At 37.6% G+C, this 21,179-nt stretch overlaps 3 protein-coding genes across 4 annotated transcripts; 1 reads left to right on the top strand and 2 right to left on the bottom strand.

Moving 5' to 3' along the window:
• Positions 127–6,089, bottom strand: LOC18780449 (kinesin-like protein KIN-14Q). Of its 2 annotated transcripts, XM_020561264.1 has the most exons (16): positions 5,488–6,089; positions 5,298–5,375; positions 4,985–5,068; positions 4,481–4,878; positions 4,177–4,387; positions 4,022–4,098; positions 3,835–3,934; positions 3,642–3,740; positions 3,377–3,553; positions 2,987–3,272; positions 2,392–2,553; positions 2,071–2,286; positions 1,929–1,966; positions 1,550–1,713; positions 1,300–1,425; positions 127–1,221 (listed from the first exon to the last, which is right to left on the bottom strand). In XM_020561264.1, exons 1-16 carry the CDS (start codon positions 5,609–5,611, stop codon positions 382–384), a joined length of 3,180 nt encoding a protein of 1,059 aa, XP_020416853.1. In that variant the 5' UTR covers positions 5,612–6,089; the 3' UTR covers positions 127–381. The 2 variants fall into 2 exon arrangements, with proteins under 2 accessions (XP_020416853.1, XP_007212725.2); XM_007212663.2 differs by lacking the exon at positions 4,985–5,068.
• On the bottom strand, positions 6,215–13,635 carry LOC18778617 (translation initiation factor IF-2, chloroplastic). Its single transcript, XM_007213644.2, has 12 exons — positions 11,504–13,635; positions 11,328–11,360; positions 10,962–11,075; positions 10,641–10,790; positions 10,403–10,501; positions 10,252–10,314; positions 9,940–10,095; positions 9,761–9,826; positions 8,794–9,030; positions 7,877–8,152; positions 7,546–7,734; positions 6,215–6,742 (listed from the first exon to the last, which is right to left on the bottom strand). The coding sequence occupies exons 1-12, from the start codon at positions 13,046–13,048 to the stop codon at positions 6,581–6,583; spliced, it is 3,090 nt and encodes a 1,029-aa protein (XP_007213706.1). The 5' UTR covers positions 13,049–13,635; the 3' UTR covers positions 6,215–6,580.
• On the top strand, positions 14,721–20,054 carry LOC18778292 (heat stress transcription factor A-1b). Its single transcript, XM_007211772.2, has 3 exons — positions 14,721–15,670; positions 18,097–19,415; positions 19,702–20,054. The coding sequence occupies exons 1-2, from the start codon at positions 15,434–15,436 to the stop codon at positions 19,369–19,371; spliced, it is 1,512 nt and encodes a 503-aa protein (XP_007211834.1). The 5' UTR covers positions 14,721–15,433; the 3' UTR covers positions 19,372–19,415; positions 19,702–20,054.

Below are 21,179 nucleotides of genomic sequence, written 5' to 3'. Positions count from 1 at the left end.
CCAAGACTCAATTCTTCATCAATGGAACTTCAGGGTTCCTCATTTTTATCAACAAAACAGTTCCTGGTATTTTAACAAGTTTAGCCACTCTCATTATAACGACAAGAAAACAAAAGCAATATCTATGCACCAAAACTTCTTTTTGTAAAAGAATTTTGATTGTCACGAGAAAGCACATACCATTTGACATTTCCAAACTTAATTTGTAATTCTGTACATTAGTAGATGCATCAAGATGATCAAATATAAGAAATAAACAAATAATTAGTATCGTCCAAAATAATCCACCTTTCTATCTCCCTCTCTTTCCCCATGCCTGCAGGCTACAAGAATATAACCTCTATGGTGACCATAGCTGAACAAATTACATATACATCATCTTCAGCTTTTAATTGCAGTTCTCCCTGCTGTACCAATCATATTCCATCCCCTCTCCTTTTCCCTTTGACTATTATTCTTCTGACTTTCTTTGGTTCCAGCTCTTCTACCATTTCCTAGTAGCACTCTGTGTGCCAACCTCCCTCGACTTCCTATTGAGACCCTTACCTTCTCCATCCCTACATTCACACCTTTTCTCATGTGTGGTGGCATTGGAGATTTTATCTGAGTTCTCTTTTGGAGGCTTCGTCTCAGTATGCTGTTTAGCTTCTTGCATCCATTTCTGATTACTTTAGGACTGCTACAAGGTGTCTGTTCAGGCAAGCAGTCAGTCTCAGACACATCTGCATCAACTTTCTTATCAGCATCGTATGCTATTGGTGCCAATGGTAATACATGCGGTGGGGATTGGACACGGTATGGTACACTTGGGAGTGGGATTAGAGAGTTGCGCCTTGGAGCAAAGGTTGCTGGAATCCGCTGAAATATTGGACAAATAGATGCCCTTCCAGTTTTTTTTGGGACAAGAAATTGTTCAGCCATCTCAGGGTTGTTTTCTTTCTCTGTTGGATCAATATGCTTGACAAAACCATCCATTGTATGAAGTGGTACTGGGGGTTTGTTGTTGGTCTTCTCCATTAGTGGTTGAATAGGGTTTACTTGGTCTTTTCCCAATGTAATGGCTGCTAAAGGTCGGTTTGTAAGAGGTGGCCTTGCGGGTGTGGTAGTTTGCTCCTCTTGTTGATGTTTCATTTGCTGCTGGTGCTGCTCAGCTATCTTCATGTCCACATGCTGACGTGCTAGCTTTCTCTCAATTAAAAGTTGTGATTCCAATTCTTTTACCTGCAAAAGGAACTAGATTAGTACCTATAATTCTGTTACTTGTATGTATACAAAGCTATAAAAAAAGCTATACAATACCTTGTCTTGCAGGTTTTTGTTTTTCAGGTCTCTCTCTTTTATCTTCAATTCCAATCCATGGACTGTTTCCTCCATCTTCCGGATCTGTACATCTTTGCTTTTAACATCTAGCTTGGTTTTCTCAAACTAGCAAATAAGATTCGAGATTGTTAGAAATGTAATAGATTAAGCATTCAACCACAGAATAAAAACAAAACATAAGGTTAAAAAAAAATGGGAATCTGCAGTTGCGTCAAGCAAAGAATTGTACCATCTGTTTGTATCTCAAAAGTTCAAAAGTGTCCAGTTGTCTCTTTGCTGGACCCAACTCTATCCCTCTCACTCTACTTGCAAAGTTCAGTGAGCAAAGGGTCTCACTCAAATCGTTTTCATTAGGATTTATCTGAACAAACATGAGTGTCTTTGAGTCTCCTCCTAAAAAAAGGAAACATATGCATTAGTTTTACATTTTTGTGTCTGATAAACTAAGATATCTTGGACCAAAAAAAGGATATGTATATATACATATATCAGAAGTTTAATTTCATCTCAAGAAAATGGAGAAAAATAAATGTGAAGTTGGAACATTAAACAACTCAGTTAGAATTGTTGATTCATCTTTGACTTCTTCTGTGATCCCATTGAAGTACCTAGAGAGTCTTGAAGCAAGTGGGTAAGCTTAGAGTTCCTGCACATAAGCATAATTTAGTAAAAGGAAGTTATAGCTCGATAAGGTGGCCAGTTTGCACATTTAGAGTATTCAAACAAAGGACTAATTGTTACTTATATAACCTGAAAGGTATGTGTGAGCTTTTAGTTGCAAGTGAAGATATGACATCACCAAGGGCCGATAGAGATCTATTTATATTTTGAGTTTCCTTGAGTCGTTCTCCTTGCACTTCTGTCTTTGCTACACGTTCGCTCCCTGCTAGATCCACCAACCAAAGCTTGCTTCTTGTGCATTCACCATTCAACAAATTCTCCCCCTTCACCATTACACAGTGTATGCTGCATTAAGGAAAAAACCACTCTAACATTTAGCAATCTATCTTTAGACCACATCCTGTTTGATGAAAATTAAAACAAATTTGACTGTAACCAAGATAAACCGACCAGTGTGATCGGCTGCTATGCTCATTGGCATTGGTTGAGCCAACAGCCCTTGCATTACTGCCAGTTTGCAGAACTTCCCAGACTTCACTCATGTTGTTTACCTGTGCCTCAACCAGTCCTGGAACATGATGTATCCCTTCACTGACTTGCCTTATTTCAAGCCTACAAAATCATCGCAATACTGTGAGATGCTATAATCTTGAATAATCATAACTTCCCATCCTTCACACTTGTGAAAGACGTACTGCAGGAGAATCCGACATATTGGTGAATCATCAGAAGTGAAAAAATATCAACAAGTAGGAGCAAAGATGGATATGAAAACTTAACTATGCAGTTCACATTTTGAGAGAATGAATGTTAAGAAATGGTTAAGATGTGGAAAATGAGAGCCTATACTGCTATTCTAAGTGCCAACAAAATGAGTGAAAACTTATGAAAATAAAGTACGTCTAATTATGACAAATGACTTCCCATCTATACATGAAGTTAAAAGAAACCGCAAATCAAGAAATGTACAATAATATAAGGATGTTTCATCAGATTAAGTTGAAAGGAGTAAAAATAAGAGAGATGGTTTAAGTATCTCTTCAACCTTTTGGAAGCTGCTCCCAGCTGATTCCCTGAAACTAGTAAATCTCGTATTTGTTCGTTGTAGACTTCTAACACACTAACAGATACATCATATCGATATAACTTTTCTCGCTCTCTAATCGTACGAAACAATTCCTCAAGAGTCCTAAAATTGACTCCCCGAGCTTCTTCTGTGCCCTGCATTGTAAAAGTTTTTCCACTTCCAGTCTGCCCATATGCAAAGATGCAGACATTGTACCCATCTAGAACTGAGCTTGCAAATGGAGCTGTGTCTTTGAAAACATCAGCTAAATAGGACAAAGAGGATACATATTACTGTAATGAGTCTTTGTACTTCAAATGATATACAAGACAAACAAAATAAAAAACTCTTATATAACTGTTTACAAACCTTGGTCTGCTTGAGGGCCAAATACAGCATCAAACTTGAAGGTCCTTCTAGTAGCCCCATTTGATTTAATATTGAGCTCACCATCTTTAGCAGATTCAAAATCAATAGCCATTGAAGCTCCTGCTGCAACTTCCTCAGTGTTTAGAGGCCTGCACCTGCAAAAGACCCTTATGTTTCCTACAAGCAAACAAAATAAATGTCAGAAACCCACTTTAATCTCATACCCGCTTGGACCTTTCTTAGTCAAAAATAGCATACTCCTAACCTTTCAACTCTAACACCTTGTTATAGAGTTCTTTCCGTTCTTTGGCCCCTTCAATAAACTTAGTCTTCAAATCTTTATGCAAATTTACTTGCTGATTTACTATTGGAAAAAAAAATTTAAAAAAATTAGCAAGAACCAGAAAGAGCAAAACAAATATCGTATCTCTAAATAAAAACACATGGCATGTACTTACAAGTGGACTGAATAGTAGATCTCACTTCATTCATATCTTCAATGCATTTCTTATATGCCAATGCCTCCTCTGATAGCTTGATGTGGTCCATTTTCATAATCTGTTGAATGAAACTTTTTAAAACACTGTAATCATATAAAGTGTAATCAAAAGGCACCTTTGTATTTTTATTTTTACAACTTAATACCTTAAGTTTTCTTGTCAAATCTCTCAATGATGAGAACCATCTGCTCTTCTCTTTCACTTGTCCCTCGATGGCAAAAGCTGCAACAGACAAGCATCAATGTACCATGTTTACAGATGGTTCAAATGGCTAACAGGCACAGGACATTATTACCATACCCAAAGATCCAACATGCATAGACTTGCGCATAAGTTCGTTTTGGAGTTCCTTCAGAGACTTCCAAGCTTCTTGGCACTCTTTACTCTTGGATTTGTCTTGCTTTTTAAGCTCCTCCAATGCATTCCTCATCTCTTGTAATTCTTTTTTCTGTTTCTCATACCCTATTAGCAGCTTATGATAGTCCCCTTCAACGTTGGCATTGCCATTATCCTGCAATGACATAATTTGCACAAAATATCAAAGTCTATCCTATTTTTCCATCTGAATAATATTGAACCTGAGAGGGATTACAAGAAGTTTTACTTCCGGTGATTTGCAGTTTTCCATTTGAGAATCGCCACCCAAGAAATCATCTGTGCAACCTCCATTGTTGCTTATATCAGGAAGGGAACCTTCCTTCAACTTGTCCTCAATGGCAGAAGGCGGAAGAAGCTCGAATGAAGCTTCAGGAGACAAATCTTCTTTAAAAGTTTGGCACAATGTGTTTGAGAACTTTACAGTTGGAGTTTTATGGGTATCTGTAACTTGAGACTCGTTGATTCCGTTCTCGAAAGAGAGCTCGATAGAAGAATCCATCTTCTGATGGAATTTACCATCCAAGAACTCAGGGGAATCTCCGTAGCTGGTTTGGGGTATATCGGGTGACCCAGAACAGATCACCAAATCAGGAGAGGTAAGTGAAAATCCTACCATGGACCGGCCTGAAATGTATCACAAATAAATCAAAACTCTTGAAAATCTTGAAGTCAAATCCAAGATTTTTGCCCAATTTTTTTTCACAGAAAAGGAAAGACTAGTCTAATTTACCATCAAGACCGTCATTTGCAACTGGGTCACTGAACTTTGGTGTACTAATGACTTCTGTGCATTGATAAATTTCCACACAACAATCTACACCCACGAAAAATCAAAAGATCAAATTTATCTTCCACTGTTATGATCTGTCCTAGATTCGAATTGGCTCCATGTTCTTGACTAAATTACAGTTAAAATAGATCCATTACACAAGTAGACATATAATGCAATTCTCCCAATTGGGATTTAGAGAACACAAATAAAAAGCTTACTGAGTAACCAGAAAGAACTAAAAGGAAGTTCTTTTTTTTTTTCATGAAATTACCTTCATTTGCATTGGCATAAGAAGAAGAGTCAGGATCCACCATTGTCAAGCGTTGCAATTGCGAGCAAAGTGAAGTGTCTGCCAAAGTAGAAGAAGGGTATCAAGAAATTAGAGAAGCCATGAAAATAAAATCTTGGGCAGTTGTGTATGCTGAAGAAAATGGAGTTCAGAAGTGGGTTTTCCAACTTACAGTCAGAGTGAGAGTTGGCAGTGGAAAAGGAGCTGTTTTGCTGCGAAGAAACGTCGGTGAGGAGAAGAGGGTCGTGCTCATGCTCGAACAAAGAACGGCATTGCTTATGCTGCTCCTCCTCCATTGATAAAACGACAATTGTACTAAATACACTGTTTTTGAATTCAAGTAATCAAAGACTGTGATGATGATGGCAATCTCTTTATTGCGCAAAAGAAAGAGAACCCAAAAAGGAAGAAGTGCTTTTGAATCTTCACAGAGAAAGAAAGGCGTTATTTTCGTTGGCGCATTCAATCTCCGTTGTTCTTTGGAGGCAACTGACCGTTGGCTTTTTTTCGAATTTTGAAATTTCTTGACCGGGTGCACAAGCCAAATGAGGCTGCCACGTGGTACCTGCCAATCTTTCCTCGCGTGCTGCTGAGTGGCTTTTTCCCTTTGTATTTGTTTTTTGGCTAAACCAGACAGATTTGTGATTCTTTGATTCTTTGTAATTTGGCTTGATTTCCACTTGTGAATCTTTATCTATGTAATTTGATTCATTTACAATTTAACACTTGAATCTTTATTTTTCTTTTACTGACGTGTCAACATGTGTGGATTTTCAGGCATTGTGGTTCTACTCCACCCGTCGCCCGTCTGCAGCGCCGTAGGCCTGGCTCTGCAAATACAGTTACAAATCATTGGACCTGAAATTGAGATCAGATGATGCATCCAGGGCAGAGCATCATAAAGAATTTTGTAACTTTTTTTCTCAAATTTCATGTATCTGTTACAAGTGCTCTCCCCCCAACATTAGAACTATAAGGAACTTGAATGAATGTCCCTCCCCTCTTTACAAAACAAAGCTGAAAGCTACAATGTATAAAATTATATACAGTGTAATAACATACAACAAAAGGGTACATTCATCTTGCATAGATCATTAGCACCCCACACTGAAAATAAATGCACGTGTGGGGTACTAACCAACGCAAACCTGCTGAGGACTGTCTTGGCACTGATCAGACGACGGTGGTGGTGTGCCGGATTGAGGTCATCATATTTTGCTTCCAACAAAACATGCACGTAAGCCAATTCTGTGACTTGCACCTTTCTACAATTGAATTCCTGCTCCTTCCACTGCAGCCGCCATTGAAGCAGACGCCTCTTCAAGGGTCCGCTTCTTTTGGACTGTGTTGAAGGCCTCAAGAATATCTCCCTCCTCCCAATCGTCATAGTCTTCCACCCCAATTCCACACTCTAGTCCAGCATTTACCTAGCCAAGAGGATAATATACATCTTATTGCAAACATAAGAAATATTAAAGTAATGCCAATACCAAAAGAATCCTGAACACGTGATCACCACAAAAGCTTGATGTCAATTTAAATGAATGCCAAAAACAAAAACAAAAACAATAATAAAGCGAAATCCTTTGTCAAAGTTGAAGATTGACATTGAAACATTAATTGTTCCAGAAATCAGATTAGAGGCATATATCTACACACAAAAGCTTCTATCATACTTCCAGTGAAAATAAATCTTGCTACGCCTAACTGCAGTGTAGAAACTGAATAGTCAGTATGTAAATTGATCAAAATTAATATTTAGAGTTTGTGAACTCAGGCCTTCATCCCACAGTGGAAAGGCACACACGCACCTACAACTTCTTTGTCATGTATTATTACCACCATTGCTATCCCATTGTAATCAGCTCCCAGAAGATAAAGATATTTCATAAAATCAGGCCAAAGGAACAAGATTTTTTTATGGAAACCAATTTAAGAACTAAGTCATGGTATAATCTTTCTCCTATTCCTCCAGGGCAAGTAGATGCACACACCCAAGCATGTATGTATATCTAAGAATTCCGACCCAAAGAAGATGTAGGCATGAATGTATTCAGCGGTATGTGAGGTTACTAGGAAAACAATTGCGGTCCAACAAATAAACACATCATTCAGATATTTTAAACAGGTATACCTAAGTAATACTTCTCATGCGCTAGGTTGCTTCCCTGCATTTTCTATAAATTCTACAAAATGGCCAAAAAGAATTATGCAGGCCATAAAATAATACCTCTTTCACAATTTCCTTAACCCGTTTCAACGAATCAAGAAGGCCAACATGCACTACTTTTCCCCTTCGAATGACCTGAACGCCACAGCCTTTAACAACTTTTCCCTCATTTATCATGCATCCAGCAACACGACCACTACCACTGCTGAATACGGCCCGGACTTCTGCTGAGCCAATTGTCACTTGTTCCTATCAATACACAAGTAACAATGTCAACTGCAAATCTTTCAGTCTAGAAAATTTCAACAATGTTAAAGCATAAGCAGCATATGCCCCTAAAAGTCAATGCCTTAAAAACCTAAAGAGATCTGGTGCTTAAGTTCATTGATACCTCAACAGGCTCTAGGAGTCCTTCCATTGCATTTCGTACATCATCAATAAGTTCATAGATAACTCTATAAAGGCGGATCTCGACACCTTTGTTTTCTCCATAGCTTTTCACAGAACCCGGTACTTTGACATTGAATCCGAAAACGATGGCTTTGCTGGCAGCAGCAAGATCAACATCACTGGTGCTTACATCACCTGTTGCTTCCAAGAGAAACTTCAAGGTGACATTATCTTGTGGGAGCACCTGCAGGGCTTGTCTGACAGCCTCAATAGATCCCTAGACATGACAATAATCATGATATAAATCAGTACAGTTTAAATAAAGACTAATTATCTATGAAACCTGAAATTGGTTAGACACTTCTTGAAAGGCCAGTTACCAAACTATATATTGACTGGTGAAAATTAGAAGAACACATTAAGATTTTGATTAATTGTGCACTTCTTAAGGGGCCAGTTCCAAAGCTAAATTATTCCCATCTTATAGCGAAAATAAAGCCTGTAATGGACATCTGAAAATAATTAAATCTTGCTGTTGTTGCTCATTTCATTCATGATGTCTAATTACCATTCCAAATGCATACAACTTCATTGAGCATGCCAACTGTCTAACGGGCTTATATGCCAAAAAAAATTCTCCGCTTTTCCAACCACAAATTAAGCTGTTTTTTTTTATACTTTTAAAACCCAATAACATAACTAGTCCAAACTTTTAATCAATATTGTGAATGATAGCCCTTTCTGCATATAAATAGGTAGGTTGTGCCTTGTCAGGTTCCTCACTATGGTTATTCTGATAATTGTTTTTTTTTTTTCTTTAATCAGACTAAATTAAAATAAAAACTCAGCTCATCAGTTGTTAAACTCAAGGTTGCAACGTGAAAAACAACATACTTTACAAAAGATGAATATGCATACCTGAAGATCAACCTTTAGAATAATATTTAGCTGGTGCAAGTCTAATCCAGACAGCTTTCCTGATGAGACTGCAGATGCTAAGGAAGAAAGAGTAACCCTGCCGTCGCCAGCCTTAGCTGATATACGTTCACTTCGCAATGACTCAGCACGTGACTCTGCCTTTTCGCGTGCAACATCAAGGGAGCCAACAACGTCAAATTCGTCACCAGCTACAGGAACATTATTTAATCCAAGAACCTACAAGTAGACACAGAAATTGCTATTCAGGCATTGAAACAAGAATCATGCGACACAGTCGAACACATATCACATATCACATAAAAATCAAGAAGAAACTAAAAACAAAAACATCTTTGAAAAAGGGCACTCGTGTAAGCAACTTATAGACAGTGAAATAAAATGGCTGCTCATAGAAGCTTTAGAGAAGAATATTTAGTTTTCTGCTATTAACCACCATAGAATGCAGTGCTACAACAAATGTGTTTTCAGTTATGTTGAAAAATTTAGCAATCGGAGGAAGCTGTGCCATTTATCTTCCCACCAGTAATTGCTTATAGTAATCATAATGTCAACAAAATGGAAGCAGAGGAATAATGAAGCTAATACAAATACTTGCATGTCAAGGGCCATAAAGAATTACACAGCATCTGGAAATCCAAACTTACCACTACAGTTTCATCTTTTTAATAAAAAAGAACCCCAGTTATACTTAATAATGTATTGTACTTACAAAGCTCACTTAAATTGCAACACAAACTCGCAAAATTTTGAAACTGTCAGCTTCTATTTCTCCAATTAGAACCCTACAATGAATTTCTACTAATATCCGACAAGCCCTACAAACATTCAGACATTTGGATTTACTTATGATCCACTATAACTTTTGAATTAAGTCACTGATTAAAACAACAGAGAGAATGAAAGACAGTTTAAAACAAAAAAATAAAAGAATATATGAACGACAAACCTGAACAGGTATAGAGGGTCCAGCTTCATCGACACGATTTCCACCATCATCAAATAAAGCCCGCACCTGACCATGGGAATAACAAAAAGTGCCTCATGTTAGTCAAAATGTTGACCACATAAAAAGTGGATTAGATCTAAGCAAAAGGGCTCAGAGTTCAAAAATTGTTATCCACCAACCTTTCCAAAGGCTCCTCCACAAACTATTATGTCCCCCCGTCTAAGGGTTCCATTTTGCACGATAAGTGTAACTAAAGGTCCTTTAGATTTATGAAGACCGGCCTCAATGACTGTGCCTTTCGCACTTCTATGAGGATTAGCCTTTAAATCTTGCAACTACAAAAATCATACAAAAAGTTAGGAAAAATAAATTTAACCACCAGAATACTTTCCAAAAAACAAATTCAGACAACCAAGATAGCTAGAAAAAAAAATATTATTGCAACAGTATATCAAAGCTAATGCGTCAACATCCATTCACATCTGCCTTACCTCTGCAACTAGCATAACAGTTTCCAAAAGCTCATCTATATTCTTCCCTTTAAGAGCACTAATCTGTTTAAACCCACAGAAGGAAGCGCTCAGAAAGAGTATAAGGCATAACAAAATATGTAAGTACAATTCTTCTACATGAAATAACAACCTGGACCATTGGAACATCACCACCCCAGTCCTCTGGCATTAGACCAATAGAAGAAAGCTCTTGCATGACTCGATCTGGATTAGCTCCATCCTTGTCTATCTGGTACCATTAGAATGAATAGAATTGAGATTCAACAAATCATGATGCCATAAGCAACGCAAGCAAAGCAGCTATTCTTCCTTATTTTTAATCTAAACAAATGGTCAAAAGAAAAAAAGTGCCACTATGCTTGGCATACCTTATTTATAGCTATTACTATTGGCACGCCAGCAGCTTTAGCATGAGCTATGGCCTCTTTTGTTTGAGGGCGGATTCCATCATCAGCAGCCACTACAATGATAGCAATGTCTGTCACCCTTGCTCCACGAGCTCTCATTGCTCCAAATGCCTACAGGATCGGATATAATAGATATCATCTAAAGGGAAAAAAAAGTACAAGCAAGTTACAGAACCCAAATATCATCCAGAAAAATAAAGATAAAATAATGTGGTTATACGGGGAGAGAGAGAGAGAGAGAGAGAGAGAGATTTCCAAGTGTTTACTGGAGAGTGATTGTACCTCATGCCCAGGAGTATCAAGGAAAACACATGATTGCACCTTTCCATCAATTGGTACAAGCACCTTATATGCCCCAATTCCTTGTGTAATTCCACCAGCCTCTGAGGCAGCAACCTGTGAATATATAATTATATACCAGTCAGGCTTCAGTTAAATTACTTTATGCTAGCACCAATTCCACAATGCTCCAAAGTTTATTAAACCAATACCATATTTTATGTGAACAATCAATATGTTATAACCAAACTACTGAAATAAAGTGTTTAAGTTTTACCAAAAATAACAAAACCATAAAATCCGATACCACTAAGGTCGTTGCAAAATAAACTGATGGGAGAAATTAGACTGTTCAGCAGCTATGTTTACCTTGCTCTTCCGGATATAGTCCAACAGGGTTGTCTGGCAAGTGACAAACACAAAAGTATTAGAAATACTGGAATGTAAACTTACAAGTTTACAAATACAATACACCAGAGGAACTACTCAAGAAAACAAGATGCAAAAGAACTGACTAGCAAATAAAACACATGAACTTAATTTACCTTGCCATGATCCACATGACCCATTATAGTAAGGACAGGAGGCCTGTCTTCTAGTTTGTCTAGGTCATCTTCATCGAGTATTTCCTTCTTTTTTGCCATTTCTTCCACCTTTACAGGATCAGCATCTATAACTTCCACGTCATGCTCTTTACAAATCATCTTTACCATATCTTTGTCCAGAGTTTGAACCCCATCAGGCTTAATTCCCTTTGCGTACAGAGATCCAAGAATTTGGGATTCATTAATGGCCAAATAGTACGCTAAATCATCTATCAGCATACCATCCTCACCAACCTCTAGAATTTCTACTTTAACAGGGGCTGCCTCTTTGGCAGCCTGGAGTCTCGCTGCCTTCCTGCTTGCTTTACTCCACTTCCTCCCTTTCCTAGCTGCTCCAGGAATAGAGACATTGAGTTCCGAGGCCTCTTCATCCGGAATCTCGTCATCAACCTTCCGCCTCCGTCCACCTGGATCATTTTTCTTTCGATACCCATCTTTGAACCTTCCAGGGGGAGGGCCCTTTCCTGGTTTTGAAGGAGCTAAAACTGCTTGAGAAATCACAGAATCAACTGCTGGCTTCTTGGAAGCAAATTTGTCAATCAAAATTGGCTTCCGTTCTTTAGTTTGTGTGGAAGAATCAGTTTCATCAATCCCTGACGACTTTGGAGCCGCCCCCACATCCTTCAAGACAACTGGTTTCTTTACCATGGGTGGAGGAGCTGCAGAAGGCTTTGCTTGTAATTTTGGTTGGGGTCTCAATGGGGGTTGAGGGGGTCTCAAAGAAGCATGGGGTTGAGAGTCTGCTTTTAACCCTCCCCCTGTTTTTAGTTCCTCTTCTGGGATTGTATTATTAAGTTTAGGTGATTCCTTTACAACCTTCTGCACATTTGCGACTGTGTCTCCTTTACGCCACACACTCTTCAAAGTTTTAGACTTACTAGTTGTCTCCGAGTTCACCGGTTTAGCATTCCGCAAATTAGTACTTGCGTTAGATGGTGCAGGTTTATTTACAGAGCTACTATCTTTCTTAGTACCCAATTCACCAGCTCTTGAAGTTTCTAACTTTTCAGCCTTCTCCAGAACCTCTCCAAGCGACTCAATCACCTTATTCCTTTCTTCGTCTCCATCTTCTTCATCCGAATCCCCACTAATCCTTGAGGGGTCCCAATCAGCCGCATCAATACCTACAAGGGGTTCATTATTGGACCCTCCAGAGGACTTCAATACTGGCTTTGGGGAAGGCTTAAGTACAAAATCAGCATTGGCATTAGAAACATCTGTACTTCCTCTATAGTTGTTAGAATCAAGGGACACCTCATTGCCTTGCTTGGCAACAAAATCAGTAGTTGTGACCGAACATTTACACACAGATAACCTTACACAATGCCATCTCCTGCTACCCTTTAAACTTGCCTTAGACAAAGAAACTTTTCTAACAAGTGAGCGGGACCTTTCAGATGAACCCAAAAGTGTGACACTTCCCAAACTAACAAGGGAAGCCACAGAAGCCATTGTTCCCTGCATGCTTCCTACTAAAATTAGCATGGAGACCCCACAACACAACCACCCATATATATATTCTAAGCTGTCATCCTAAACTCTCCAGAGTTCCAGACAAAATGTGAACTTGTATGTCAATTAGTATAACGTGAAGCAAAATTCAAGCTACCCAATACTGGAATTCCAGAAGCAACAATAATATTATTGTTCCCAGCAGAAAAAAAAAACACACAAACAAACGAACCCCAAATCCGAAATTTAATACTTTCTGGAGAAAGAGAACAGCTTTACCTCTCTCCAAGAACTGTGACTGGAATTCCAACACTTGGGTATTGTTGAGTTGAGAACTTGAGAGAGAAAAAGTGAGAGAGAGAGTGAGTTTGTAAACAGAAAGTTGGAAGGAAGTTGTGGTTGGGCAAGGTAGGGGATGATAAGGTGGAGGTGGAAAAAAGGAATGAAATTTGAAGAATATATGTGGCTGTTTCTTTACCTATCAAAATCTATATGCGATAAGGCAAGGCTTTGACGGGTTTTCTAATTTCTTCCTGCGAAAATATATTTATGGGCTTTTTATAGTTTTGCAGTTTTGATGGTAAGCATCGTATCAAGGTCGAGAAGACTGTGAATGCCAATTGGGTTGGGTCGGTTGGGATTTTGGCAACTTCCTTAACGCCGCTAGAATTTATGTAGCAGACCATACCCCAGAGTCCTTTCTTGTTTTTCTTTTTCTTTTTCTTTTTCTTTTTCTCTTGTTTTTTTCCCTATTATTTCATGACATTTTTCTGTTTTCCTGATTTTACAAAACAAAAAAGAATCTCAAATTTACAACTATTTGGAATTAATGAACATATCTTTAAGGGGTAGTCGTTTTATTAGTCCTTGAACTTAGACCTGATTTATATTTGAGTAGCTCAATTTTCAAAATAATTTACGTGGTCCTTCAACTTCAGTTTCGTTAGGACAAATGGTTCTGCCATTAATTTCGTTAACTTTTCTGTTAAATGCATGGACAAATGGTATTTTTGTATCAAAATTGATTCAAATATGAATAAAAAATTAAAATATTCAAATTAAACTCTCTTTCCCCTTCTATCCCGATTTCTACTCCCCCCAAATTTATTTTTTTTGGGTTGGTTTTTTATTTGATTTTCTTTTATTGTTATTTTAAAGATATAATTTTTTATTTATTTTTTTTGTTTTAATATAAAAATACCATTTTGCCCCTGCATTTAACAGAAAAAGTTAACAAAATTGACGGCATGACCATTTGTCCTAACGAAAGTGAAGTTAAAGGACCACGGGAACCTTTTTTAAAATTGAGGTACTCAAATGCAAATCGAGTCTAAGTTCACGGACTAATAAAATGATTAATCATATCTTTCGATGCCTTTATTTGAAAACAGTAGAGTCTATATAGGGAGGAGACGTAAAGGTTCCAACTTTAAGCTTGATGATTATAAAATAATTCGAGTACTAAATTAGTTGAAAAAAAAAGTAATTTAGAAATAAATTCAATTAGCATGATAGTTCAAGAAATAAAATGATAACTTATCCATTATTAAATATGTATGTGTATCGTGTAGTTACATTCTCTTTCAAGTATTTTATCAAACATTTTGTCCCAATGTCATGTATGCTCAAAGAGAATATAAATGAAACATTGCTTAATTTTATGTGTAGTAGTATAATGGAAGTGGGCGCAATTTTATTCATTCACGATGTTGCGGATGAGCAATGTTTATCCAATCCTAAGGGCACTTTGTGGGTGTAGGGCGTTGCTGTATTTTATTTTTATTTTTTTGAATTTATGGGAAATATGAGTGAAATATTGAGGAAACAATTGAAAAGGGGGTGATTTCAGCAGAAAAATCTTATCCATTCTAACAATAAAATTTAAAAGTCAAAATTTATGTCAAGAAACTTGTAGCTAAAATGATTTGTAACCCCTGCATCCGAAGTTCTAGCTTTGATTCATCCTTCTCCAAATATTGCTCGTATTAAAATAAAAAAAATTAAAATTTATGGCAATAAAATTCCCCCAAAATTACTTTCTTTTTCAAGACTCCAAGTTCCAACTCTATATAAAATAAAATTAAAAAGAAAAAAGGAAAAAATTATCTATCATCTCTCACCTTCCAAAATTCCAAATTTACCGCAGAGCGCCAACGCATAGCAAACTGTTTAAATTTAAAGGTGTAAATCCGCTCACTATTTGTGTACTTAATTGGACTTGTGCTGTTGTCATGAGTTGCGTCAAGACTTGCCGCGAGTCGTTCAACTTCACTTTGTATCTTCCCTTCCCCGTCATTTCCTTCTGACTCGTCATCATCCCCTCCCCTGCAATCTAGGGCTTCTTCTTTCTCTCTCTCTCTCTCTCTCTCTCTCTGATAACCCATTTTCTCAAACACTGATACAAAGCAGCAAGTAAACATGGAAGGAGTCGAAGACGCGGCGACAATGATCAACTTGGCCAACACTCCTCCTCCGCCCTTTCTGAACAAAACCTACGACATGGTGGACGACCCGTCCACCAACGCCGTCGTTTCCTGGAGCGACGGCAACAACAGCTTCGTCGTTTGGAACGTGCCCGAGTTCTCCAGGGACCTCCTGCCCAAGTATTTCAAGCACAACAACTTCTCTAGCTTCGTCAGGCAGCTGAATACTTATGTGGGTATTTCTTCCCTTTTCCCAATTTCGATTCTTCTGCTTTTTTCTTTGTTCTTTGTTTCTGCATTTTATTGTGGGTTTTTGGAGGTTTAGATAGAAACAAGAAGATGGTTTACGCGGTACTTCCGTTTAGAACTGTGAAATTTGGAGTAGTTACGCAAGACCAATGTACAATTAGGTTTGATCATTGTTCTTTTGGTAAAGGTTTATAGAATTGGAGGTTGTAAATAGATAAACCATGAAGATAGATTCTGTTTGTGTGGATTTTATATCACAAGATTTTAGCCATTGTGGTTGAATTGGATTCGTGGTCATTCAGTGGGTTCCTTCAGGGCTATGTGGTCACTGTATCATGTAATCAAGTGGATAAATTTCAATTTGTTTTGTTTTGTTCGGAACTTGTAGAAAACCAGGCCGGAAAAAAAGGACGACAGTAAAAGATCAGAAGTACATTGAGATTTATAATCGGAGCCTAAACCCTAATAGTTATGTGCAAATTGTCTCATTTAACGTGCTTCTTTGACAAGTTTGTTCCGATGATTCATTCTTATCTTTACGGATTAATTATACAATCATTTTTTTTTTCTTCATAGTAAGACCATAGGGTTGTTTTATTGTAATGAAACCATTTTGTATAAAGTGGAACATAAAAGTTCCTTAGGCATTTGCTGATATCCCAGAAAATTTCAAATGATTGGCATGTTTAGCTTTCTTTAGCCTCTAAATTACATCTTATTCAGATGAAGACAGTTCTTTGAAAACTTGGTGACACTCACAGGCAACTTGGTCTTATAAGCTCAGTAGTTTGATCTTTTTACATGTCAACGTAGTTAGTGATTGATAGTGTGACGTGTTGAAAATGTTTCGCACTACAAGGGCGATGTAGTTATATGGCATAATCCAAAATGTAGTAATTCATGTTGTCTCAACTCTTACAGATGATAGGTATCAAGTAGTGATCTAGTTTTGGTAAATACTTATTGGCATTGTTAACAGAAACTGGCAGGATGTAAAATGAATGGGTATGTACACCAGAGGTTTGTTCCTTTCCCCTTCTCTTACTTCCAGAGATTATAAGTTATGAATACTTTTCTTCCTTTTCAATTCATACATTCCCACCAGGAGTTAGTGTTTTAGAAGATACATGAAATCAGTTTCTTTTTTTTTCTTTTTTAAGTTTTGTTTAGTAAGACAAGAAAGGTGAAGTTAAGCTTTTTTTTTTTGGCTGTTGCATTATCCATGTGTTTGGATATGAGACTTTTGTTAGTTTTTGTCTTATTTGTTTAATATCATATTATTTGGAACTTTTATTAGGGTTATAAATTTAAACCATAGAAGGACGGTCACAAATGACTATACATCTGCATATATGTATATAATATGCATACATACACAAACCTGGGCGTGTGTATCCAACATAATCCGGTGAGTGGTTCGAGAGAGATATCTACAGTTTCCTACGCACCGGTTAACAAGAAAAATCCTTGTTCACCGACCAATATATCAAAATCAAATAGCTAGCATGCATGTCAAAGAAAAGTGCTTTGTCATAATTTGAACATCAGTCGTTGGATTTTGATCCTATGACTGGTGAGCATGAATTCTGTGCTCACTGGTAATATGAGATCAAAATTGCATATATACGATATATGTATTTATCTTTATCTATATATGTATGTATTTTTGTACATGGACGTGTTTATGTGTAGATAGAATTACTCTAATAAGGTGTCTGTCCTTAAATGAGAACTTGTTTCTTGGTTGTTAAATCAGATTTGAACAGTTGAGATGTATCGCCTCTTAGTTGTGTAGGGATCTGCCATTTTCAGCCACTGGTAAGACTGGCAAGCTGTAGTGGGTTAATATCGATAAATGGCTATTGTATCATTATTTTGTTGTTTCTAATGCGGACATCTTTTTCACTATGTTGTAATTTATTGTTATGATTTAATTATTGCAACAGTCCCTGAACTTATATCCAAGTTCCACTTTAGTCCCTCGATTCAGTTTTTAAATTTTGTGGTGCCTGGGTACAAGTTCAGTGACCATTGCAATAATATTGTTTATTCAGCAATAAAATTGTCTCCTAATATCTGAGAAACAAGCCTTTTATCATCAGCGATTGCAATTCGCAGAAAGTAGAAGTTTTACTTGTGTTGGTTATTGGAAATAAATAAAGAAATGATAAAGAGTGGAAAAGGAGGCAAAAGCTAATAAGTTCCTTTGCAGCATTTGGCTGTTGGAGGGTTGATACTGCAATTATGCCTATGAATGGTGGTTGTTATCTGAGGCTGGATCATGAGACGAGAGATTCTGGCTCTTTGTCCTATGCTCCAAAAAAAAAAAGTTTAAGATGTATGCATAACTTTTGACTTATATTTTCATTATATAATTTTAGTATTTATGGTGTTGCATTCAATTTGCAGGGTTTTAGAAAGGTTGATCCAGACCGATGGGAATTTGCAAATGAAGGGTTTCTAAGAGGCCAGAAACACCTTTTGAAGACTGTCAGCAGGCGGAAACCAGCTCATGCACAGAGTCATCAACAAGCACCACCTCAAGTGCAGAGCTCTCAGGTTGGGGCATGTGTTGAGGTGGGAAATCTTGGGCTGGAGGAAGAGGTCGAAAGACTTAAAAATGACAAGAACAGTCTTATGCAGGAACTTGTTAGATTGAGGCAGAAACAGCAAGCAACAGATAATCAGTTACATAATGTTGGACAACGTGTGCAGGGAATGGAGCAGCGGCAGCAGCAAATGATGTCATTTCTTGCAAAGGCTATGCATAGTCCTGGATTTTTATCCCAGCTTGTACAGCATCAAAATGAAAACAACAGGCGAATCACTGGAAGCAATAAGAAAAGGAGACTCCCAAGGCAAGAAGATGAAATTTTGGTTGGGAAGCTTAGCACCAAATCTCTCGATGGACAAATGGTGAAGTACCAACCTTCAATGAATGAAGCAGCAAAAGCAATGCTGCGGCAGATCTTGAAGATGAATACATCTCCTAGGCTGGAACCGTCAATCAATCCTGATGCTTTCCTGATTGACAATGTTCCTTCTTCTGATGCATTGGAAAGCGGTGACACCTCTAACCGGATTTTGGGCGTGACCTTTTCAGAGGTTCCACCAACTTCTGTGGAGTGTTATATGCCCGAAGAAGAGTCTGGATTTCCCGACAGTTGTCATTCTACAGCCATTTCTGAGATCCAGTGTTCTCCTTATGCGGTTACCAATTGTGTTAAAGCAGCTCAAGTTTTGGAAGAGAACATGCATAATTTTCAAGAAGATGCAGTTATGCCTGAATCAATGCAAATGCAAGGTGGTGTTCCAGAAAGCACTGTAGAAATCCCCAACGCAAACTTCATGAGCTCTGAGACTGGGAATGCAGAGTACATGGATATGTCAGCGGTTTTGGATGGGACCCTGCCTACAGAAACTGATGCCTTTTCTCCTGAGCCTGATGTAGATGCTTTGCTGGGCTCTAACCTTCCGGGAATTACTGATATCTTCTGGGAACAATTTCTTCCAGCGAGCCCTCTGACTGGTGACGTAGATGAAATTAATTTGAGTTCCACTGATGGGGGGACCACGGATCAAGAGTTGAAGTTGGCGGAGGAGAATGGATGGGACAAAACTCAACATATGAATCATATTACTGAACAAATGGAGCTTCTTGCACCAGGGAGCAGAATTGGTTGACCTTGTCTTTCCAATTGTATATACATGTTTCTTGCTATCAAGAGGTAAATTCATAATCCACCATTTACCATTAGAAGAATGTGAATAGTCACCCTCCCTCAATTTTAACTGAATGTTTGTAATAATAATTCTGTTACTTACTCCATTTTACACAGCAATATTGCATTTCAATTTTTTTGACCTGTAAACATTTATTACCTTTAATTCATAAAACCCTTTTTCCGTCCTAAATTCTTTAACCCTGGAAATCTTGAACTGTTAGCAATTCAATTAGGCAGGCATATTATCATTCAGTTTCCAATTTTGCAAATTTCTATGTTTCTTGCACAGGTTGATGTTGCGCCCTGATGAGCAGGCAAAGCTCTTCTTCAAAGACTAATAATGACCAGCTAGGATTCAAGTTTAAGAAACTCTTATACTCATGTAATCTGGCTTGGCGATATCGTTTGATGCATTTTCGTCCAAGACCTTTTTGTTGGTATATGGTGAAGTCTATTGTAACTATGATGTAGGCAAATCCTGTTTTGGATCGGAAAGTAAATAGGGAGGGTGGTTCTTTCTAAACATGTTGCGCCCCTTATGAGGTGGGTTATAATATGCACAAAACTTGAGCAGGTGCTTTATGAAATCTTATTCATAGGAGAGTATTCCAACAGATATTTTGGTATAAGATTCATGCAAAACCATGACATCTCTTAATATTAACTAGGATGATATAGGAATTGCCAACTGCGTCTAGCTAGCACAATGTCTCAAGTTCGAATCCCATGGTATCTTAGTTGTGTGTGAGAAATCTCTCTATCTTATAGTTTAGACTATCGCTTGTACTAAAAAAAAAATTGACATAAGAATTAGCTTATTGTCTCATCGTGTGCTTGCATAGCAGATTATACTAACTATGAAAATAAACAAATAAATAAGAGTTTTTCAATTTAAACTTCGCACTTCTCTTTGTTCATCCCATATTTTAAGTTCACCCCAACATTTAATTCAAATTTTCACAATTTCTAAGTAAATCCCACTGTCTTCCCAAACTACCCCTAAATACACACCAATGAGAAAAAATAATTTAAAAAAACTCAACAACCTCATACCCCACTTTCTCCTTCTGTGTGGTGTTATGTGAAGCAGAAGCAGCCGGAGCCCTTCTCCGGGTGTTAGGCACCTCAGTCTTTTCTTGGTCCATCTCTTCTGAAACGGCTCTCCTCATTCTTTTCTTAGGGTTCCATCAATTTCCACAGCCACACTAGGCTCAAGCCACCAATTTTTGTCTCAGTCGTCCAGAACCAAATGAAAACAAATTGCATAATTAACACTATGAATTTAAGCACCTAAGTTAGTAACTACTAGAATCCTTAAGAACATAAATAAAATAAAAACTAATGCAACAAGAAAAAATAAAATAAATACTTAACGTAACCTCTAAAAGCCCATTTGCACAAATACAATTAACAATCACGAAGAACCCAGATGATAAGGACCACAACAAAAAAAAAAATGTAACCAAAACTTGAAGAAATACTGAACCAACTACTGAGGATGGCGATAGAATTACAAGTGGGTATCTTTATGTCTTCATGAATGACAAATGAAGAGCAGTCATGAGAGAGCTCGATGATTGCCTGGACTTTGCAGGCAGTGGTTTTTGTTTTTTTGTTGTTGATAGCAGTGAATTATGTTCTTAATTTGAGCAATCAGAAACCAAAGAAAAGTATGGGGTGTAAACACAATAATAAAACTTAAACGCTTAATGATTTAAGTATTGGGGTGAACAAAGAAAAGTATGGGGTTTAAATAAAAAAACTCAT

Source organism: Prunus persica, chromosome G4 (genome assembly GCF_000346465.2).
Source record: "Prunus persica cultivar Lovell chromosome G4, Prunus_persica_NCBIv2, whole genome shotgun sequence".
Classification (NCBI taxonomy): domain Eukaryota; kingdom Viridiplantae; phylum Streptophyta; class Magnoliopsida; order Rosales; family Rosaceae; genus Prunus; species Prunus persica.
Note: the sequence above shows the minus strand (reverse complement) of the source record. Positions and strands in the feature narration are given on the sequence as shown.

Bases quoted from the DNA above. Each gene is read 5' to 3' on its own strand.
- LOC18778292 (XM_007211772.2), top strand. From the start codon at position 15,434: ATGGAAGGAGTCGAAGACGCGGCGACAATGATCAACTTGGCCAACACT. The intron at 15,671-18,096 runs GTGGGTATTTCT...TTCAATTTGCAG, and splicing joins TCAGGCAGCTGAATACTTAT to GGTTTTAGAAAGGTTGATCC.
- LOC18780449 (XM_020561264.1), bottom strand. From the start codon at position 5,611: ATGGAGGAGGAGCAGCATAAGCAATGCCGTTCTTTGTTCGAGCATGAG. The intron at 5,069-5,297 runs GTAATTTCATGA...TCGTGGGTGTAG, and splicing joins TTATGCCAATGCAAATGAAG to ATTGTTGTGTGGAAATTTAT. The intron at 4,388-4,480 runs GTAAAACTTCTT...ATGTCATTGCAG, and splicing joins AAAACTGCAAATCACCGGAA to GATAATGGCAATGCCAACGT.
- LOC18778617 (XM_007213644.2), bottom strand. From the start codon at position 13,048: ATGCTAATTTTAGTAGGAAGCATGCAGGGAACAATGGCTTCTGTGGCT. The intron at 11,361-11,503 runs GTAAATTAAGTT...GTCACTTGCCAG, and splicing joins GTCATGTGGATCATGGCAAG to ACAACCCTGTTGGACTATAT. The intron at 10,502-10,640 runs GTATGCCAAGCA...TAATGGTACCAG, and splicing joins TAGTAATAGCTATAAATAAG to ATAGACAAGGATGGAGCTAA.